Source organism: Syngnathus acus, chromosome 20 (assembly GCF_901709675.1).
Source record: "Syngnathus acus chromosome 20, fSynAcu1.2, whole genome shotgun sequence".
Classification (NCBI taxonomy): domain Eukaryota; kingdom Metazoa; phylum Chordata; class Actinopteri; order Syngnathiformes; family Syngnathidae; genus Syngnathus; species Syngnathus acus.
In genome coordinates, this window is record NC_051104.1 from 1,236,245 (window position 1) to 1,256,482 (window position 20,238).

Sequence of the window (20,238 nt, forward strand, 5' to 3'; positions counted from 1 at the left end):
TACAGAGACCGTTCTGCCATTTTGTCCCCAAAATAGTTTGCTTAAACATTTTGGGCACAAAAATAACGTTTGAAATTAATCATTTGAGCCACAAAGATGACGTTTCAAATGTGACGTAATGATGATGAAAAAAACCCGTCAATCATTAATTCCTACGAAGGCTCCATCCAGACCAGATTAGAATTTATGTAAACATTTATGACTCGAATATCCCCAACTCATGTACAATTGTTTCGATCACTTTTAAGAGAAATGACCGTTAACTGGGTAATAGTCATGCAGCAACAAGACACAAACATAGACATGTGCAGAGTTGATCCATTTGTTTCAATGTTTTATTTCAGCCATCTCCAGTCAGGTGACAAAGGCCTCGCGTGAACAAAAAGTTTGCGGCCACCACCCTCCCCAACCCGATTTTGAGTTCCTCAAACAGAAAGCTCATTGCAAAGCGCCTCCCACTTGTCTGAAGCTCACACTGCATTCAAATCGCACCTCTTGGATAACAAATAAAAAAAAAAAAAATCACTCGTTTAGTATTGGGAGGGATGGCTGTTTGCACGCGAGCCTCACAGCATTTTGAGGGACAAAAATCACTCACGCGTCTATATTAAATGGTAGGAGAGGTGAGGGGACTTCCTGGTTTTGGAATTTGCAGTGCTGGGGTGGAGCGAAAGCGGCCAGAAGTGCTCGCTGCTGCCGCCAACATCCCGTCACTGGAGAGGTTCGACGTCAGAGGGGCACCCCCAAGCGGATCTAGTATCTACAGGGGTCCGCGCCTCATTCTACAAGATTTTATTCTAATGAATATTTCTAAAAACAAAAAAAGATGCAAACGCTGAATCCCATTGTTGTTATGTCAACAGTCAGGAATGTGAGCAACACTGTGAAGGTCAAAGGAAGCGGATGCACAGAACAGGTCATGTTTTTTTCTTTTGAAGTTGTTTCCTAGAATTTCATTTCATTACATTTTAGCCAGTCAGCTGTTTCCTAAAAGTTATCAACAAATGTGAGCAATCGGGTAGCGAGCTGCACTCAAATATTTCCGACAGTGATGAAAGAAAGCGAAACGAGAGGAAATCAAGAAATGACATAAGCATGATTTTTGAGGTTGTCAGTGAAGGCCGACGCTTTGGTGACAGAACCAATGAAAATGCAAGAGACTGGTTGTGGGCGGTGCTTGTTGCCAGGGCTGCAAAGTCCGTCTCCTTATTTGTTGGTCAGGACCTTGGTAGCCACGGCGCATTCCTCCCCCATGGCAGACATGACGGTGACCTGCCAAGTTAGCGAGGCGTGTGAGCTGTCATGTGAGGGGTGTGGGTGGGTGTCGTGTGCATCACGGAGAGCTCACCAGAAACTCGTCGCCCCCCTCAAACTTGGACTCGATTTCCTTGCCGACTTCGTTGTCGGGGACGCGCAGGTCCTCGCGGATGTCGCCGTTGTCGGCCATCAAGCACATGAAGTTTTCGGTGATGTTGAGCAACTGAGAAGGGAACCAACGGCTGCTTTCAGGGTTATTGCCACAAACGCGATGTGATGCTTTGGTGCCTTCTTGTGTATGTTGGTGCAAAGGACCGGCAAGCAATTGTATGATTAGCGTAAACCATGAAAAGAAATGCATGACGAGTTTGATATCTGTGTTTTTAAGTGTAGCGTTCATAACTGGAGTGAGCGCACAGCGTGACTTCTGCAAACATACCTGATAGTCTAGCCTCTTGATAGAGGGGACATCCATGTTGTGGGTGGAGGGGCACATGTCTTCATACTTCTTCTGAGTGAAGATGTCGATGCCAGTCAGGTTAACCTACGTAACAACAGAATTGATGTAGGTAAATGAGATCGGTATTTTTTCAAATCATTAGCACAAAAAATATAAAAAAAGGTGGATGGCCATCATGGCGTCACCTTGGCGTGGCCGTGCTTTCCGGTCTTGGATGTGGACATCTCTACGATCTTGCAGGGACGCCCCTTGAGCACCACAAAGCCGTTCTTACGCAGGGCCGAGCACTGCATGGGGTACGTAGCAGAGGCGCCGGACTCGACGGTCCCGAAGTCGAGCTCGGGATCTGACATGATGCAATGCTTTTGGGCTGCTGGAACGCAAATTAACTGTGTTAAATTAATTCAAAATCAGATTCAAAGTTCAATTACCTCCAAGACTTTATTTGTAAATAGGTAGAGATGGTTTCACGCCTTCAGAGAAATACAATTTGATAACCTTAATGCGCTTCCAAAGATATTTACAAGCACAATATGTATACCACAAATTAATAAATACTACTGCTTAATAGCATTTAAGTAATAATAGCTCTTGATGATAATCTAACTAAAAAGTTCAATTTACCTCCGAGCTTATTGTCACTGTTTAACGTTTGCTTACTTCAACTTTTAACATATGTCATACATACAAGTTAAACCATTTGGAAAAGAGCCATAAGTGTCTAAAACGACAACGACATGACGCCGACGTTCATGGAAAGCTTTGACTAAAGCGTTGATCAGAAGAAAAAAAGTACACCAAAAAAGAAAAAAAAAAGACTTTTGGTGACAGTGAAACGTGGACGCGCTGACGAAGTGCTCGCGTCAACACGAGGCTGCTCGCTCATCTAGCTTTTTGAAAACAAATGGCTGGAATAATATTGACGTGGACAAAGTCCAACATTTAATTTGAGCGCTCAGCGAAATACAAGGACACATTTGACAAAGTTGCAACATTGGATGTCAACCTTAAAAAGTTAGCAAATGCTAACATTGGTTAGCCGGCCCGTATTTTTCCTAATGATCCTCAAATCGTCAAACCGTTGTCGAAACATTTCACAAATTACATTTTGTAGTGACATCGTGTCTTTTAAATGTCCTCGGTCGCTTTCGGCGATTTTGACAAGTGCCTGTAAAACGACGTGAAAACGAGATGCGTGTCGGAATTAATCTAGAAAAAAAGCAAAACACACGCGGGCGCTCGAGTACCGTTATGCGAGTTAGCGACGCCATGCTAACAGCCGCTAGCCGCCTTAGCAGTCCATTCAATTAAATCGCCATTAAAAACCACAACGGCGCTGGCTCGGAAAGTGCTCCGCGCGGAACAGGACACGATGCCGAGCCGAGCGGACCGCTTTCCTTCAAAGACCGTTGTTCTGAGCGAGTAAACGGGACCCTTGTGCGGCCGTTAGTCGATAGGATGACAAGCGACTTGTAGCGGCCGCGCCGCGGTGAACCGATGACGAAGGCCTTGTTGCCGCTGTGCTTTCATTAGAGCCTGGCCGCCCGTGCGACACGACAGTCTCGAAAGTCGCTCGAAACGCCGACAAAAGCGACCGCTGAGGCCGCCCGATCAGCGCCCGCCTCTGTTAGATCGCTCCCCGTCCGCCATCACCTGCGCCGGGGACCGTTATTTTGCTTCATTTTCCCCCTCGAGGCACAAACACGCGCCATGCCACACTTACCTTCCAAGGAAAAGAGGAGCGAAAGTGCGCATGCGTGTCCAACTTACTGCAGCATCCGTATGAGAGCGGTCGAGGGAGGGGCCGTTTATCCGCGACGGGTTGCCAGGTTGATGCCCATGTCGGGCAAAAACCTGGCAACGAAGCACAAGCGCATTCAAATAGAATATTCCCTCATTTCTCACGGGTGTTTCGTTCTATAATTTGCTGCGATTGGTGATATTCAGTCAAGCAGAGGCTGAAGTTTTTGACATGATTTCTCTGAACCAAATTAAAATCAAAATACTGTATAAAGAGGGTGGCTCGGTGGGGCACTGGGTAGCACGTCCGCCTCACAGTTAGGAGGGTGCGGATTCGATTCCGGCCCTCCCTGTGCGGAGTTTGCATGTTCTCCCCGGGCACGCGTGGGTTTTCTCCGGGCACTCCGGTTTCCTCCCACAGAAAATGTATGTATGAAGAATTGGAGTCTTATGTTAGCAACAAGATGCATCTGGCTGTTTATCTTTAATCATTGCTGGGTTATTTTGCCGATTATGAGAACAAAAACAAGAGATGTTGCTGCTGTACAAGAAGAGGACGTTTATTGTAGAATTCTAACATCACAGATGCGTGTCCTTAAATTGAGGTCGTCGTTTGATTCCGGTGATCCAGATGACGTGAAAACACACTCACATGCATGTCACTCATCTGTGCTCACACACGCACACAGTCACAGCTGTTCACAGTCTTGATACAAAAATTGAAATACAAATATCACAATAAAAACAGTGTTGAATTTTTTTTGTTTAGAAAGTGTTATAGCTGTTTTCTAATCTGTAGAAAGACACCTAAGCCTTGATCAACATTTTTTTTGTCTTTCTCTAGAACTCAAAAATAAGATATACAGTGTCATATATATATATATATATACCGTAATTTTCGGACTATAAGTCGCGGTTTTTTTTCATAGTTTGGGTGGGGGGGCGACTTATACTCAGGAGCGACTTATATACATATATATGGGTTTTTTTCACTTTTTTGGGCATTTTATGGCTGGTGCGACTTATACTCCGGTGCGACTTATAGTCCGAAAATTACGGTACGTATATATATATATATATATATATATAGGGAGACAGAGAGAGCGCAGTGTCCACAAAAGTGAACTTCTTAAACATAATGGAAAAGGCTTCAGGTGGCCCATGTTGTCTTGCTTCCACCTTTCACATACGTTCATTCGAGAAAAACAATGTTAAGTAAAACGTGAGCCTCTTGAAGGCTTAACACAAGCGCACAAAAACAAATGCTGAAAAATATAAACATCCAGTTTGTGCTCATGGGGAAGGGGGCGGTGCCACAGCTCTTTGTAGAATGGGAGTAAAACTTATCCCTTCCCAAAAAAAAAAAAAAAAAAAAAATCACAACTTCATTGGAACACCAATGAATAAATCATGTGACGTGTATGACTTAGTTCATTGTTACAATGTTTACAGGTACATTTTTATGGAGAGCCGTTTGAACGTTTATACCACATCCAAGGTCATTCATTAGTTATGGAATAAATGCTCAGCTGGATCTTCCAAGCATTTTGCTCGGTAGCCAAGAATGCATGTGGAGTTTCCTGAGTGAGTGACATCGGAGCAGTGGTGCTTTCAAGGACGCTGACGTCGGCAGCACTACTACACTCACTGCCCCGGTTTCGGTGCACCATATGTTCGTTAAGCAACAGAGGTCCAGTGAAATGATCCAATGTGCTCAAAAATCAGATTCTTCAGTTCAGCAGAGCTCCAGAAGTTAATTTAGCACGTTGCCAAACAATGGTGTGCAAAGGAGGGAGGTCGGGGGGGCGGTTGGCTGGGCATCTCGTGTGCTTTGCACGCCACTGTGGACGAGATGGCAAACTGCAAGTTTCAAGTCTTGACTGTGAACTTTGAGTTCCTGTTAGTCTACCTTTCCTTCGCATTGTGATTCTATGACGTCACAATTGGTGTCTTAAAAAAAAAAAAAAAAATGGCTGTGTTGGGAACTCCTGTGATTTATTTTGTTATGGTGTGGCCCGAGATAGTCCGCTCAGCAATCATGCGGCATTCCCTACTAAAACATAAAACAAAAGTTAACAACCTCATCGCTTAGCCTTTCCGTTCGCTAGCTTAATGCTACCACTAAATAGCATCTATGTTGTAGTGCTTTAACTCTCAATGGATTGAGGACAAAAAGTAGCTTGGGAGGGATTCCCGACATACCCGGTGAGATGAGATGAACAATGTTGTGCAAAAACTCGAATGTGTGCAGATGTGCTAGGTAGCGTGCCGTGTCCTAAACAGTGAGAATATTTACATCGTAGGATGGAGAATAGGGGTTATCAATTCTGTTAGCAGCGTCACTTTTTTTTTTTTTTTTTTTAATTACAATAAAAAAGTTCATTGAATGAACCTTAAAAACTACTCGCTGTGGTTGTATTGGCGTCCGCTAATAGCGAGGAGAAAGACGACATCTTTACGTCAGTAATATTTGTGGTTGGTCGCGTGGGAATAAACTGAGAGAACAACACTTTTGGAGGAAAAAGAGAGAAAACAATTTGAACACGCGAGTGATGAATAGTGACAAGAAAGCCTTTTATAAAAAATAATCACCCGATTAAAGTCAGATTTAATGCAGTACAGTGAGAGGCTTGATTAAGGATTATCGCATTTAAAATGTTCAACTTACAAAATGTTGCTTGATCAATTTCAGACAAAATCAAATTAAAAAAAAAAAATTTCTCAATTTCATTCTTATTGAACAAATCAAGTTGTTTTTTCTCTTTTGCCTTTTACAATATTTTTATTTTTAACTACAAATCTTTCACAGCACGTTTATGAGCCATTACCAGACAAAGAGTTATTTTGAAAACCAACGGGCGGGGCGATGCAACCATTTGGGAGTAAAACTGTTTCATTTGGTTCCTGGCGCAATACCAGCGGTGGGGTTAAAAGACGTCGCTAGACTGGAGCAGATCCAGGAAGTGGTCCCGCAAAGAACAAGTGGTGTGCTACAAACCGTCCGTAGTCACCCGCATGGGGAGATCCGAGGCTACTTGCCCGCCGTCACGTCGGCCACCTCTCAAGGAACGAGCGCCGCAAAGGCGTCGCCGAGCTCCACTGGACCCTGAAGGGTCCGTCCTCACTCCCCGAAGCACGGCGGCCATGTTGCTAGTGCAGTCGGGGTTACCAGTTCATCATGGAGCTTCTGTTGAGGGTCATGAAGAACACTTGGCTGCTGCCTCCTGAACGCACGGACGCAAAGAACACCTGCACAGGACAAAGAGCACCACAGTCATCCATCTCTTTTTTTTTTTTTTTTTTTAACAGGCATATATTCTTTATCATCTACAAAGACATCAAGTCTCACATGCTCTATTTGAGCAAAAAAAAATAAAAAATCCCACAGTGCATCTCCCAAAATTTCTCCAAAACTTTCAACCATGCCACGTCGGGATGAATATTCCCGTTGAGACGCTCACCTTGTCATTCCTCTCGGACAAGAACTTCAAGCGCTGCGCCCGCTTGTGCATGAAGACGCCGTCCAGGTGTCCCGTTTCCACCGAGCGGATCTCGATGGCCTTCTCTCCCCATCCCATAATCTGGTTGGAGTGGATGTAGGCTGACACACACGCACGCACACACACACACGCACGCACACACACGCGCACACAGACGCACACACACACACACGCGCACACACACACGACTGTGACTTACTGGTGCCCCGACTAATATGTAGCAGTAAAGAAGACAGAAATATGGTGGTTGACGTACCAACCGAGGTGGGCATCTCCCCCCACTGCAGCACCACGTCTTTAGTGATGCGGCCGTAGGTGTTGACGTAAACGCCCTCGTCCTCGTAGCACAGCAGCATCTCCATGCCATCTGTCTTGGGGAGGACCACGATGGCGTGCGGCGTCACCTGACCTTGAATCTTAAAAATACATTACAGTGATTATGTGTTGACATTTGTTTCAGTAACACTGTCATCACAGCTGTGATGTAATGTTGCTCTCGTTTCTCTTCTACTAACATGCGAGGGTATGTAGATATCGTAGGGGTTTCCAGAGTCCACATCCACAACGTGGAAGCCTGCGTTGGAGCCGTAGATGACCTTTAACCTCTGACCCTCCTCCACAGTTAAGTCCACCAGCAGGGGGCGGTGTTGCAGCTCGGTGAAAGACTGAAGACACATGTCACGGCATATATTAGGACATTTTAATTATAAATATAACAAATATAATTATAATAACAATTATAATATAATTATATAATTACTGAAATTAGCGCAGATCGACTCTTTTGAGAAGACTGACATTATTATTACTAGACGCACCTTGAAGGCCATGAACTTGTGGTAAGGTTTGGGAGCCCAGGCGTAGATCTCCACAGCGTTCTTCAAGGCGATCACCAAGAACTTGATCCTCTCATACTTCACTGCGATAAGAGTTGAGCGATAAGTGTTCCGAAAAGACTTGAAGAGAACACAAGTCCCGCGTGGCACCGGCACGAACGAGACTTTCGTACCGACTTTGTAGTGCACGCAGCCCTCCAGATCCCCTACGGTGATCCAGCCCTGCTTCTTCTCCACCTCGGGGTCGTTGTGGAGTATCCGGTTCCTCAACCAGGACAGGTAGTAAACGCGCAACTTGTTCTTCTTGCCTGGAGACGTGTGCAACCGCATCATCATTCAACAATTTGCAGTGATGGTTTACAATGAAAGCACGAATTGAGCAAAATGAAGACATTTTGGTCGAGTGTGAGAGTCCACCTGAAATGGTGACCAGGACGTTGAGACCTTCCAGGACATCCATCTGCTGGAAGCGTCTGCGGTTGATGAGGTTGTACACTTTGCCCTGCCCGCTACGGTCCAGGAGCATTAGGCCGTTCTCGGTTCCCACCAGCAGATTTACGCCTGCATGCACACGCACAAAACGTCAGCTTTGTGGACGAACCAAATGTGTGCATCATTTGTTCTTTGCTTGTTCAATTGGTAAGTAAAAAAAAAAAGATGTGACTCATGACAGTAGTTTTAAATATAAAAGTGACAAGGATGCTAATGTCTGTCTACATGTGTCGCTCCACTGTTGGTACTCAAATATTCAGTGCTTCTAAAACCACAATTACCGATGCTAACATTAGCATGTCTATAGTGTTTTGAATTGTTTGTTAGCATTAAGCTAGTATGGTGTTCTCAAGGCAATGTTGTTCTCACCCCAAAGCGCAGCGCACAGGATCTCGGAGTTGAAGCGTTTCTTGTACTTGCGAATCTCTGGCGTGTCGCTGTGCGGTCGTATATTGGTGGGGTTCACGTTGACCACCGAGATCTTGCGGGCCTCGTTGAGCCGTGCCTGCTCCTGCTTCAGCAGTTCATCTGCAAACAAGGCTGCACCACAACACAAAAAAACACGTTACAACAGCAGCGTTGGCATTGAGATTCGTTTGCTTTTCGGGGGTGGGGGGGGGGGCACATCTGACACACCCGAAGCCGAGATGTTGTCCTCGTCATCTGTCGGGGACGTCCCGTACACCCTGGGATCCACAAATGGCGTGAAGGAGGCCTTGGAGCCTCCGCTGCCGCCTCCTCCTCCCATCCCGTACTGCCGGGATGCAAAACACAGCTCAGCCACAGACGGAAGAGTTTCCAATCAGAAATCTTCAATTAAAAGCAGGTTGCCATAATGGAAGAGACTGGAGGGAAGATTTCCAATTTGCAAATCAAGAAACCAGGAAGAGTGGGCGTGGTCACAGTGTGGGATCACGGGTTGACAAGGAGGTTTCGTAGGCAAACCGACTCATTCAACCTACTTTTGCCCCGGGAGCGTCGCCAGGGGCAACGAGGGGGGCGGAACTTTGCTGCACCAAATCGGGCAGATTTGAGGCGTCGGCAAACAAATTAGCGATGCCGAAGACGCCGTTGCTGGCGGTGGAGCTCCGCCGCCGCTCGCCACGCTTCTGGAAGAAGACAGACAGGGGGCGGGCAGCGCGGCTGTGATTGGCATGTGAGAGGCTGGAGAGAGCAGGTTGAAGGGGGCTTTTGGTTTTGGTGTTCTCTAGAAGGGCAACTGGAGGCAGTCGTGATTTGCTAAATCATGACGCTGCTAAATGCCAACAGTTGACTTGGTGAAGCAGCATGTGGTTCACCGTGTCCACAAACACGAGAGCGCGCTCACCTCGCGCATCATCAGAGTGCCGTCCCGAGAGTTGTTTCCGTATGCGTCGCCGTGCAAGTCGTTGTGTCCTCCCATCATGCCCAGCGACTCATTGGCTCCTTGGCTGGCGGCAGGCCTGAAACACATTTTGGGTATGTCTCATTTCTTTCTATGTAAGCTCCTCAGTCCTCTGAAAGACCCTCTATAGAATTCCACTTTATAAACTAGCATTAAGCTAGTGGACTTTTGTTATGATTTAATTTATTCATCTCACATGATACGCGGGATGTCGCTAACGGCGACCGTCCCGTCGTTGGCCCCTCCTTCTCCGTCGCCTTCCTCGTCCTCACTGCTGTGCGACTCCTCGCTGGACGAAGAGTAGTCGGTGACTTTGACGGGCGGCCGGCTGGTTTCTTCGCCCTGGCGCAGCTCTCGCAACTCTTTGGCCAACGCCGTCAGGTCCTGGCAGGGACATAAAGCATGAAGTTAATTCGGAGAAAGGAGTTCAGAACCTCAAATTATTGTTCTTCGTCTCAGTGGTGCCAAGTTGATGTGGTGGAGATTTTTTTTTGCTATTCATGTCAGGCCTCTGTTTACTGTAAAAACAAAGGCTTTGCAGTTAAAAAGCTAAAGAACAAGTGCACGGAGTGAGGTAGCCTCAGGAAGGTAGACGCTTGTGCGGGAAGTTTGTGTGGACGTGCTGCATGCTGGGGAGGAAAGGTAAAAGCTCAGGGAACATTTGCACCTCCAAATGTCAACTACTCAACATTCAGTATGGCATGGACGTCTGAGTGCTCGTCTATGTCTATATACTGTATGTCTATCGCAGTGACAGGAAGGTGCTGCAGGTTCACCTCCGACATACCGGGAAATCAAATCATCTTTTCATTTGGGCCCCCGAAATACGCTATGTTACATTTCCCCGGGGCTCGGGGTTGCATTCTGGCAACCACTCACCCACCGCTACAGGGCACATGGCTAGCATGCTAACGTGCTCGTGAGGGGGAAGAGTTACTCGTACCACTGACCTCATCTAGAGCTTTCTTATAGCTCTGATGGATGGAGGAGAGAGAAGAAGAGTGACAATGAGCATGAGAAATGTACCAACTGGTGTGTGTCCAATGTGTGTGTCAGTATGTGTGTACTCACCGCAGGCCGACTGGGTCTGGACACGTCTCTGCTGTCGTCTTTTGCTTCGTCAGACGCCATCGTGGAGCCTTCAGGCTTCATGGCTGCGTTTGCTGAAAAACGACAATTCCAAAATGTTCTTTATCTGTGACCTGAGGAACTGTGATGACATCTTCAGTTGACAGCAAGCGGCAAAATACGTGTGTGTGTGTGTGTGCGTGTGTGCGTGAGCACCTCGCTCGTTGGATCCCCCTTGCGAGCTGGGGGTGCTGGAGCTGGAGGAACTTCCGCTGCTTGTCCTCTTGAAGGGCGTATCCATGGAAATGTCAGTTCTCCGCAGGTCAGGGTTGCTAAGGCAACACAAGCTTTTATTTACCAAACAAAAAGCCTCCAGAACAGCATGTTGTACACGTGCGCTTGTGTGCGTGTACCTGGCCCGTATAAGGTGAGCTCCAGCCCGCGGTCCGAGTCCCGGCCCGTTTCCTGGAGAGTTCTTCCTGACCAGGGCCGGAGAGATGGACGTGGTCCGTTGAGGAACCTGAAGGACGCACGTTGGGAAAGTCACATGATGATGTGCGCCACAAATTCAGGACAACAGTGAACCCTGTGACTAAAAGGACTGAAATGAAATACAAATGTGGGTAGTGAATTGCCGATTTTCACCATTTGTGGCGGATCTTAGTCCCTAAACACTGTCAGGGGTTCACTGTACCGTATAAACAAACAACACACAGAGCAAAATAAATAAAGACAACAAACGAGGCCTGGTTCACTGTACACAGCACAAAGCACGCACACACAGAGGCGCACAGGAGGCGGCATGCAGACACCTTGGGGGGCATGTCGTCGTCCTGCCGCAGCCAGGAGCTGCGATCCAGCTTGTCGAGAGGGGGTGCCAGACGTGCGAGAGGCAGGGGAGGAGGGGTGTCGGAGGTGGGGTCCGAGTTCTGCCGGGGCATGGGAGGGCGCGAGGGGGAGGGCGACAGGGCGGAGGACGAAGACGACACCCCGTGGGGGTCGTACAGGGACTGAGAACCGGACAGGCCCGGACTCTTCACCTGCACCAAGTGGGCCATCTGCAGCGGCACCGGCAGGAAGAGGAGGGAGAAGAGGAAAAGGAAATGGAGGTGATGGCGGGGAAAGGAGGGACAGGAGCAGGAATCCGCCGTGTTGTCGGGATGAAGAAGAAAAAGGAGAGAACATCGTGCATCACACACAGCATTCACACTCGGGCGGACAAATAAATTCAAATTTATTTGTCAGGAGGAATCGATTTTTCCAGTGATGCTGACCCTTCCAAACAATTAAAAAAATATATTTGCGGAGGCGTGTCTGTTATTTGATTGACAGAAGCTGCTGAGGTATGTTTTGTTGCGTACCCACCTGCGGTTCGACGGAGCGGTGCATGGGCGGGGTCCTGGCCTGCTGGATGCCGCCGCTGCTGAAGGACTCGGAGCGCGGGGGCAGCGACGGGTCCGAGATCCGGTTGGAGACTTTATGCTGCAAGGCAGGAGGGAGGTATGTCAGTTGGTCGCAAAACGTCACAACTCAGTCACTCCCGGCATGCAGCAGGGGGCACATGCACTTGCGACCTTTGAACCTTAGAAGCGTCATTTCCCAGGGAAGCTTTTCTTCGAGTGTGTGTGTGCGTTATCCGCAGAGAGTCAGTCTGATTATAGCCACGGTTGCCCTACATGTGTCGACCGCTGCGGCCTCAAAAAATGTGCAATCACTCAGCTCATCAACGACACTCGTGCAAAACATTCCCTCATTGAATGACTTCATGTGTTGACAAAATGTAATATGAAGGGAAAGGAAGCCTGCAGGAGAGGAGCAAGTGTTGGTTAGTTAGTTAGTTCACCTCGTAGCCTTCTAGAGCAAAACATGAAGCAAAGATTAAAGGTTTGGTACAGTGTTTCCCAACCTTGATTGCACCACCAAATAAAAATGCCACAAAAAAATTTGTTAAGCGGCATCATCGTCTCTCCCCATTGAAATGAATGGAAACAATTTCCTGCGGTTGGGAAGCACTGGTTCCGAAGAAGAAGCTGAAGAAAAATAAGAGATGACAACATTGAGAGCTGAAAAGGACGTTTAGATGAGTGTGAAAGTGTCGCCCATGAGAGGAAGTGAAGCCACCTGCTTGGACCAAGAAGCATTAGCGGGGTTTAAAAAAGAAAAAGTAGTTAGTAACTCCTTCTCGTCCTCTAACTGACCCGGCGGTCGGGACTCCGGCCTCGAGCGTCGGGGACGCAGGTGATCCGGATGCGCGGTACGTGGACGTGATCCCTGGAGGGGCTGTCGTGGGCGGGGTAGGAGGGGGGACGGCGGCGGCGGCACGGCTTGTAACCAGGCAGTAAGAGAAGAGGGTCCAGCTGGGCGTCTCGCACATGCCTAAAGGAGTGGTATCTCTTGGGGGGGATGCGAGGGGAGTTGCTCTGAGCTCGCCGCATCACCTGCGGAGGGCGGACGCCAGGATTTACTGGACCACATCTTTAGTTGATGAAGCGTTAGCATTGAGCTAGTGGACCAAAAAGGCTAAGTGATGAGATATTTAAAGCACGATAAAAATATGTGCGGACATGTGGACTTGATCACAAATGATCCTCTGTCCAACTGCACCCTGCTTCTATGCCTGTTAAAGCTGAAGGTTATTCTCAAGTATAATGACAATAAGGACAAGGAAGATGGACAGAGTGTATCAGAAGGACAAAGTGCGCCTACCTCCTTAGCCCAGGTAGGTTTGTCATTGGCGGCCCCTGGCGCCTGGTCCTTGTAGTGGTAGAGCTGCTTCTTGTCCTGTAGAGGGCGCTGCTGCGGGTCCTGCTGCTGCTGCTGCTGCAGAGACACCAGGTAGGCTCGCTCCTGCTGCAGCTGCCTCTGCAGACGCTCGGCCTGACGCTGCTCCTCAATCTGCTTGCGCTTGTACTCCTGACCACACAAGACAACAATTAGAGCGAAGATTTTTTATTTTTTTTTGCCTCACTTAACAATGGTTATGTTAGGAGGAAGGAGACCTGGAACGTAACCCCTGGCTGCACATGCATTTTGCGGTCGCCATAGAAACGGCCCTACTAAGTAAGGTTACCAGCAGTAAGGCCTGCTCCTGCAGGAGCTGCTGCTGCAGGATCTCCAACTGCCTCTGCTCTTCCTCCAGCTGTCTACGGATGTACTCCTAAGGCGGGCAGCAGCGCCGCAGAGGGAGCGAGCAGTGGGAGCCAATCACCGAAGCGGGAAGAAGAAGGAAGTGGAGGAGGGTAGAGCGGTTAGAAACCAAAAAGGTGAAGCTGTGTTAGTGTTAGATTGGTTCCAGCTTTTCAAAAGGCAGAAAGAAGTCAGATGACGGCGAGCAGACAGGAAGTGGCACATTCCAAACCTCTATTTCGTTGTCTAATGTTCTCGATGGACACAGATTCAAATTCTTATGGTTGGTTTGATTCTTTTAGATTAGATTTTAGTGTGAGCGTCCATCTCTCCGTCCAAGGTCCGTACCTGCTCCCGCTCGGCGTGCCGCCTCTCCTCTTCTCGGCGAATCTGCTCCATCTCCTCGTACCGTCTCCTTTGCTCACGCTCTTGCTGCTTGCGCATCTCACGTTCGCGACGTTGTTGCTGTACGTCGGGAAAACAAAAACAGGGCAGGAGCGTGAGATCGTCCATATGCAACTCCAGTGGAAAATAAACAAATAATCATATCGTTGTCACCTCCTCCAGACGTCGCCTCTGCTCCTTCTGCTCCTCGATGCGCTTCTGCCTCTCAGCCAGCAGTTGGCGCTTGTGCTCCTCGTTCTGCTGCTGCTCTAGCTGCTGCCGGCGAATCAGCTCCGAGCGCTCCTTATTGGCCAGCTGCAGGCGCAGGAAGTCTCGCCTCAGAGTGGACTCCCCGGGAATATTGATGATGGAGCTGGAGAAGGGCACAGAGGAGGCGGGGTTAAAAAGTGAGGGGGCAGCGGAGAAGGCGGGCAGCAGTTATACCTGGGCTCTCCGATGTCCCGCTCTTCATCTTCTTCCTCACTGCCACTGTACTCGTACTCCGTCTCATCTGGAAGGATCATGGAAAATATGATGATGCTAAATTCTGCTAGCCGATCAAAGGTGTTTTGTATTATATGTTAGCATTAAGCTAGGCGATGTTTGTTATTTTGATGTTTGAATATACAATGTTGTCCACATCCCTTCAACAAAATAAAGTAACAATGAGGCTAATTTCTGTTAGGCGATCAAAGGCATTTTGTATTATATGTTAGCATTAAGCTAGGTGATGTTTGTTATTCTGGTGTTTGAATATACAATGTTTTCCACAACCCTTCAAGAAGTTTATTGGCCATTTTTGGGCATACCAAACAAGGAATTTGACTCCGGTAGATCTCAGCCTCTGTTCAACATTCAGGTGACTAACAACATTCAGGACATGTGCGAAAATTGAAAATTTTTCTCAAACATTCAACAAAATAAAGTAACAATGAGGCTAATTTCTGTGAGCCGATCAAAGGCGTTCTGTATTATATGCGGGCATTAAGCTAGCTGATGTTTGTTATTTTGGTGTTTGAATATACAATGTTGTCCACAACCTCGACGGCCACTCACCTCTCTCTCCGCGCCTCTTCTTGGTGCGGTCGATGTGGTCCTTGAGCTGGATGCGCACCTGTCGCTCGTTGGGCAGGTCCCGAATGAAGGGATGCTTGAGGAGCTGCTCCGTGCTCGGCCGCTGGCTGTGACTCTTCATCAGGCAACTCTCGATAAACGACTGGAACTTTTTGGACCTTCACGGGCACACGTGGCACAACAACACAACACTGAACCTCCCACGTACATTCAAATGGTCCAAGAGTGTCACATGACTCACCACTTCTTTGACTTGAGTCTGGGGGCAGGATTTCTGGGGATGAGGAAGAGCGCTCTCATGGGATGCATGTCACACAGCGCTGAAGATAACAAGGAGAAGAAAGTGGAAGAAATAACACAAATTAAAGTATGTTGACCGCACGACCATGTGTTGAACTTAAAAGTTTGTGACTTACGCGGCGCTCCCTCCGCCATCTCGATGGCCGTTATGCCCAGCGACCACAAATCGCTCTGCACGAACACACACACAAAAACAAGCGCCTTCACTTACCCGTTCCCAGCCAACGTGCTAACATGCTAGCTGCGCTACGTGTACTTGTTAAGTCATAAAAATATCACGCCGCCATCTGTCCTCTCACATTCTGACACTTTTCCTTCTCATTTCACTTGTTCCGGACCGTTCCGCAGTCACACGTCCCAACTGATATCGGGAAGCGGCACAAATAACACGTCGCCACCACAAACCTGTAAGCACGTCAGGCGTACCTTGAAGTCGTAGGTGGCGTCCGGGTTCTCATCGCAGGCGATAACCTCTGGCGCCATCCAGTACGGCGTCCCGATGAAGGTGTTCCTGCGGCCCACCGTGCGGTCCAGCTGAGCGCTCACACCGAAGTCCACTACGCACACACGCAAAAATACGATAAATGTAACCATGCTTCACGGGGAAAAAGAGGCATTCGGATCTCACCTAGCTTGACTTCGGCGTTCTCTGTTAGAAGCACGTTTTGACCCTTGATGTCACGGTGGATGACCTTGTGCTGGTGGAGGTGAGTGAGACCCTGCAGGAGGACGTCAACGCTTCAACATGCCCTTCACATGTTCTTCTCAATTCAAGCCAGCTCACCCTGAGGATCTCCCTGCAGACGTAAGCAATCCACTCCTCCTTCAGGGAACTGCCTTTGGTGTTCTTGATGAGATCCGTCACCGAGCCGGCGCCGCAGAACTCCATCACCAGCTAGAAGAAAAAAAAAAAAAAGAGCATTCACTGGTTGATTGGTGTATTGCGTGTCCCAATACTTTTGCCCTGGATCCATACGCACCCACAGCTGGTCATCCATGCCAGGAGGATTCTTCTTGATGAAGGCGCCGTAGTAGGTGGCAATGTTTCTGTGGTGGCTGTACTTCTTCAGCATGTTGATCTCGGCTTTAATCTCCTCTTCCTCATCCTTGACACACAAACACACACATTTGTGAGCATGAATCTTCGTGTGTGTGTGTCTTGACATACAGTCTACATGTGTTACTTACTCCCGTGACATCCATGACCTTGATTGCCGCCAGCTGGCCAGTCTTGACATGGCGACCCTGATGCACACAGACAACCCCTTTTTTTTAATCATAACAATTAAAAGAAAAACTCTTGCACAGTTTAGCTGAACATTTTGTTATATTTTGTTTCTTCAAGACGGTGTGAAGACATTTTCATCCACACCAGTCATCTGATTGGACGTCAGGTTGACAGTGTAACACTGTGGAGGTGGCGGGCAATAAAAGTGAAGCGAGAGGAAGCGATACCATATCTGTTTGCTTATCTGGCTTCCTGCAACACTGACGCCTGCCACACAATCGCTCGTGTTAGTCTCCGGGCGTGTGTGTGTGGGCGTGTGTGTGTGTGTGAGAAAAGCCACATGGACGCACACACCTGCAGGGAGGGAGGCGGTGGACCTCCTTAGCTGCAGCCTCACCAACAACAACAACAATCCTCAGGTGCTGTGTTCAGACAAGCCCAACATTCCTGGCGCGCTGTTACCGTTCAAACGACTTCAAGATTATCAAGGATAAGATTAAAGACAATTACATCGACACAAATAGAAAAAAGCAGGTGAAAAATGACTGATATTAAAGCCAGAAGAAGAACAAGTACTACTCTTCTTTAATTATGTTTGCATTACTTTATTATACTGCTCCCTGGTGGCCATAGCAGGCACACCAGAAGGAGCAGCACAATGAAATGAATTGCAGCAATAAATCATGACACACAAACTAGTTCATTTTATTCTCTTGACTCTACGTTTTTATAAAGTACAATACGGTGTGATTTTTTTGTGGGTTGGGGGCTGGCTCGGATAAATGGCCTTCCATTCATTTCAACGGGTAAAGTTGATGAAAAATTAAACTTGTATCTCAATGCACAAGTGCAATTTTCTAAGCTTTTAAAAAAAAATGTCTAAGTGAACATGTGTTGTAGTCCTCTAATTTAATCAAACAAGAACCAAGTTCCCAGCCACAAACATATTCAACAGTCTAATGAGTCAGTAGTCAGTATTAAGCAAGACGTCTTAGGCAAGAATGTACAAAAATTAAATTGTGTGCGTTTTCCATGACACACACACACACACACACGCACACGCACACACGCGCACACACACGCACGCGCACACGCACACACAATAACATATTTAACCGGCAAGATGCATGCGAGCGCATGACAAGAACATCACACGTGTGGACGTGCTCTCACTCCCTGACTTCACAGTCAACTTCCAGGAATTCCACAAATGTGTATAGCTTCAGCGGCACTACTGGTTATTAGCACCTCTGTATTAGCACTCGCGTTAAGAATCTGCTACGGCAAATCAGAAGTCCAAAAAGCACTTTTACAACCAGAACTTCCTTGACCATCACTAGAACTAGCAAAATCAGGGCCACTGCAGCTTGTTTGGGAATGCGCAACTCAGACCCGATGTGTTTACACAAAACACTTTGCATAGGCTTAAATCTGAGAATTATCTGAAATATACACACAACACAGGAATATGAAAATTTACCTTGTAACAACAAGCCTTACCTTGTATACTTGGCCATAGGTGCCATTGCCAACCAGTTCAACCAGCTCAAAGATGCCCGCTGGGTCCTGGGAGAGACGCGCAACAAGTTAGCAAACGGGAAATATTAACACACCTTCAAAGTAGTACTACAGTAACACTGAAATACTTAAAAGATGCTGCGTAGCAGCAAGATGACGCTACAAGCTAAAGATATGCTAACTGGGTGAGAAACGATGCTAAGCTAAAGCTAAAAGATGCTGAGAATGAGTGCTATGATGCTAAGCTAATGCTAAAAGATGTGGATGCTTCTTCCTTGACTTATAACTTAATAGATTTAATAAAGTGCTGGGGATCCATAGATCAAATCACAACAGGTTCTAGTGGAAATTGTGACGGTCGAGTCCGAGTCAGATTAGAGGTTAAAACTACATTATTGAGTCACTTCGGAAGGGATGAAATGTAAGTGTAGGTGGTAGATGTCCGCTCTCACTCTGTTTGAGGATGTCCGCTTCTAAAGCTGGAGAATGCTAATGAGTGGCTACTATTTGCAAAAAGCTAGAACAGAACGCTTTGACAACAAAGGGAAGAGAAGAAGGTTACCAATGAGTGTGCGTGCATGCGCAAGTGTGTGTCATCTCAGTCCTGTGTGACCTAATTTCTCCTCACTGATGGAGACATTTGAGGCCTACAATGCATCTGCTCTTTTCTGACATGACACACGTGCACGCACGCACCCATGCACACACACACACACATACATACATACACACACACACACACACACACACACACGCGCACACACGGAGTCGCACCCTCCATCATGCCCAGACTTGACTCTGCAGGTACTTGTTTTGTACCGCGTGTAATTCACTGTTGTGTTGTGTAATTAAAATAATAAAAGAGAAAGACTAGACGAGACCGCGCACGCGCTGACATGCACGTTTGAGCCATGTAAGAAGGTGCAAGTTGGCATGAGAATTCTTTCACCAGGCACACGCACACGCTTGCCCGCCGCCCACACATTCCTCAGCTGTGGCGTACGATAGTGCGCGTGCTCGCCGAGCGCGCACTGCTGCTGCTGTGACCACAACATCACGAAATGGCGGAACTAGCTGGCGCGTGCGCGCGTCTCCTCGTTGGGATTTACGTGCACGCGCGTCAAGACAAGCGATTGAACGAGACGCACTCACACACATCTGCATTCATCGAGTTGTGAGCACGCGCGCCCTCGATTGTCAAGAAAACACATTCACGCGCACGACGTATGCAGCATGCAACGAGGCAGCACACGCACGCGCATCGCCGGTAGGATGAGGGGGGCCAGACAGGTTGAGGAAGGATGGTGAGGAAAACGGGTAAGACGGAGGAGGACAAGGATTGTACAGGATAGGACAGGTGGTGGGCAAGACGCACGTAGAGATGCACGCGCACGCACGCTCGGCTTACCCGCAGAGCAGACAGGTCGATCTCGTCCAGACTCCTCGCGGGGGAGTCGCTCGCCATGGCGGCGGATGCGGCTGGTTCACTCAAGATGGAAGGAAGGAAGCGTCCTATAGACTCGTCCTCCTATCTTGCTCCCTCCACGGCCTCCTCCTCCTTTCTCCTCTACCACCTCCTCTCCTTCCTCCTCCCGCCACGCGGTCAGCCGACGTCAGGAAGAAGAAGAAGCGACGACTACGTGCACGGGCTTCAGGTACTGCTACATGCCTCCACCTGCGCGGACGCGCGCACGACAGAGTGCATCGCGGCGACGGCGGCGCGCACAGGACAGCGTCACTCGCTGGGCGCGCGGAACCCGGGAGGGGCGTGCGAATCACGCAGACACGCCTACTGTTGGGATGAACTCACATCTCTATCTATCTATCTATCTATCTATCTATCTATCTATCTATCTATCTATCTATCTATC

General features: G+C 48.0%; 2 protein-coding genes across 9 annotated transcripts; both read right to left on the minus strand.

Annotated features, from left to right (window-relative positions):
- Positions 1 to 308: 308 nt before the first annotated feature.
- Positions 309 to 9,074, minus strand: LOC119139554 (eukaryotic translation initiation factor 5A-1-like). 2 transcript variants are annotated; one of them, XM_037280372.1, is made up of 5 exons: positions 3,441 to 3,534; positions 1,903 to 2,090; positions 1,697 to 1,801; positions 1,349 to 1,480; positions 309 to 1,272 (listed from the first exon to the last, which is right to left on the minus strand). In XM_037280372.1, the coding sequence occupies exons 2-5, from the start codon at positions 2,068 to 2,070 to the stop codon at positions 1,207 to 1,209; spliced, it is 471 nt and encodes a 156-aa protein (XP_037136267.1). In that variant the 5' UTR covers positions 2,071 to 2,090; positions 3,441 to 3,534; the 3' UTR covers positions 309 to 1,206. The 2 variants fall into 2 exon arrangements, with proteins under 2 accessions (XP_037136267.1, XP_037136266.1); XM_037280371.1 differs by lacking the exon at positions 3,441 to 3,534 and adding an exon at positions 9,070 to 9,074 and having other exon boundaries at positions 912 to 1,272.
- tnikb (TRAF2 and NCK interacting kinase b) lies at positions 5,788 to 20,086 on the minus strand. Of its 7 annotated transcripts, XM_037280178.1 has the most exons (33): positions 19,776 to 20,081; positions 18,350 to 18,415; positions 16,810 to 16,866; positions 16,602 to 16,727; positions 16,406 to 16,516; positions 16,250 to 16,340; positions 16,048 to 16,178; positions 15,738 to 15,792; positions 15,563 to 15,641; positions 15,304 to 15,479; positions 14,692 to 14,758; positions 14,422 to 14,620; positions 14,212 to 14,328; positions 13,808 to 13,894; positions 13,444 to 13,650; positions 12,936 to 13,175; positions 12,103 to 12,219; positions 11,550 to 11,795; positions 11,151 to 11,257; positions 10,954 to 11,069; positions 10,741 to 10,832; positions 9,866 to 10,053; positions 9,613 to 9,727; positions 9,248 to 9,394; positions 8,922 to 9,039; positions 8,655 to 8,825; positions 8,211 to 8,354; positions 7,967 to 8,101; positions 7,776 to 7,876; positions 7,473 to 7,622; positions 7,214 to 7,373; positions 6,919 to 7,058; positions 5,788 to 6,706 (listed from the first exon to the last, which is right to left on the minus strand). In XM_037280178.1, the coding sequence occupies exons 1-33, from the start codon at positions 19,830 to 19,832 to the stop codon at positions 6,623 to 6,625; spliced, it is 4,197 nt and encodes a 1,398-aa protein (XP_037136073.1). In that variant the 5' UTR covers positions 19,833 to 20,081; the 3' UTR covers positions 5,788 to 6,622. The 7 variants fall into 7 exon arrangements, with proteins under 7 accessions (XP_037136073.1, XP_037136076.1, XP_037136074.1 ...); XM_037280181.1 differs by lacking the exon at positions 12,936 to 13,175; XM_037280179.1 differs by lacking the exon at positions 13,808 to 13,894 and having other exon boundaries at positions 19,776 to 20,080.
- Positions 20,087 to 20,238: the final 152 nt, after the last annotated feature.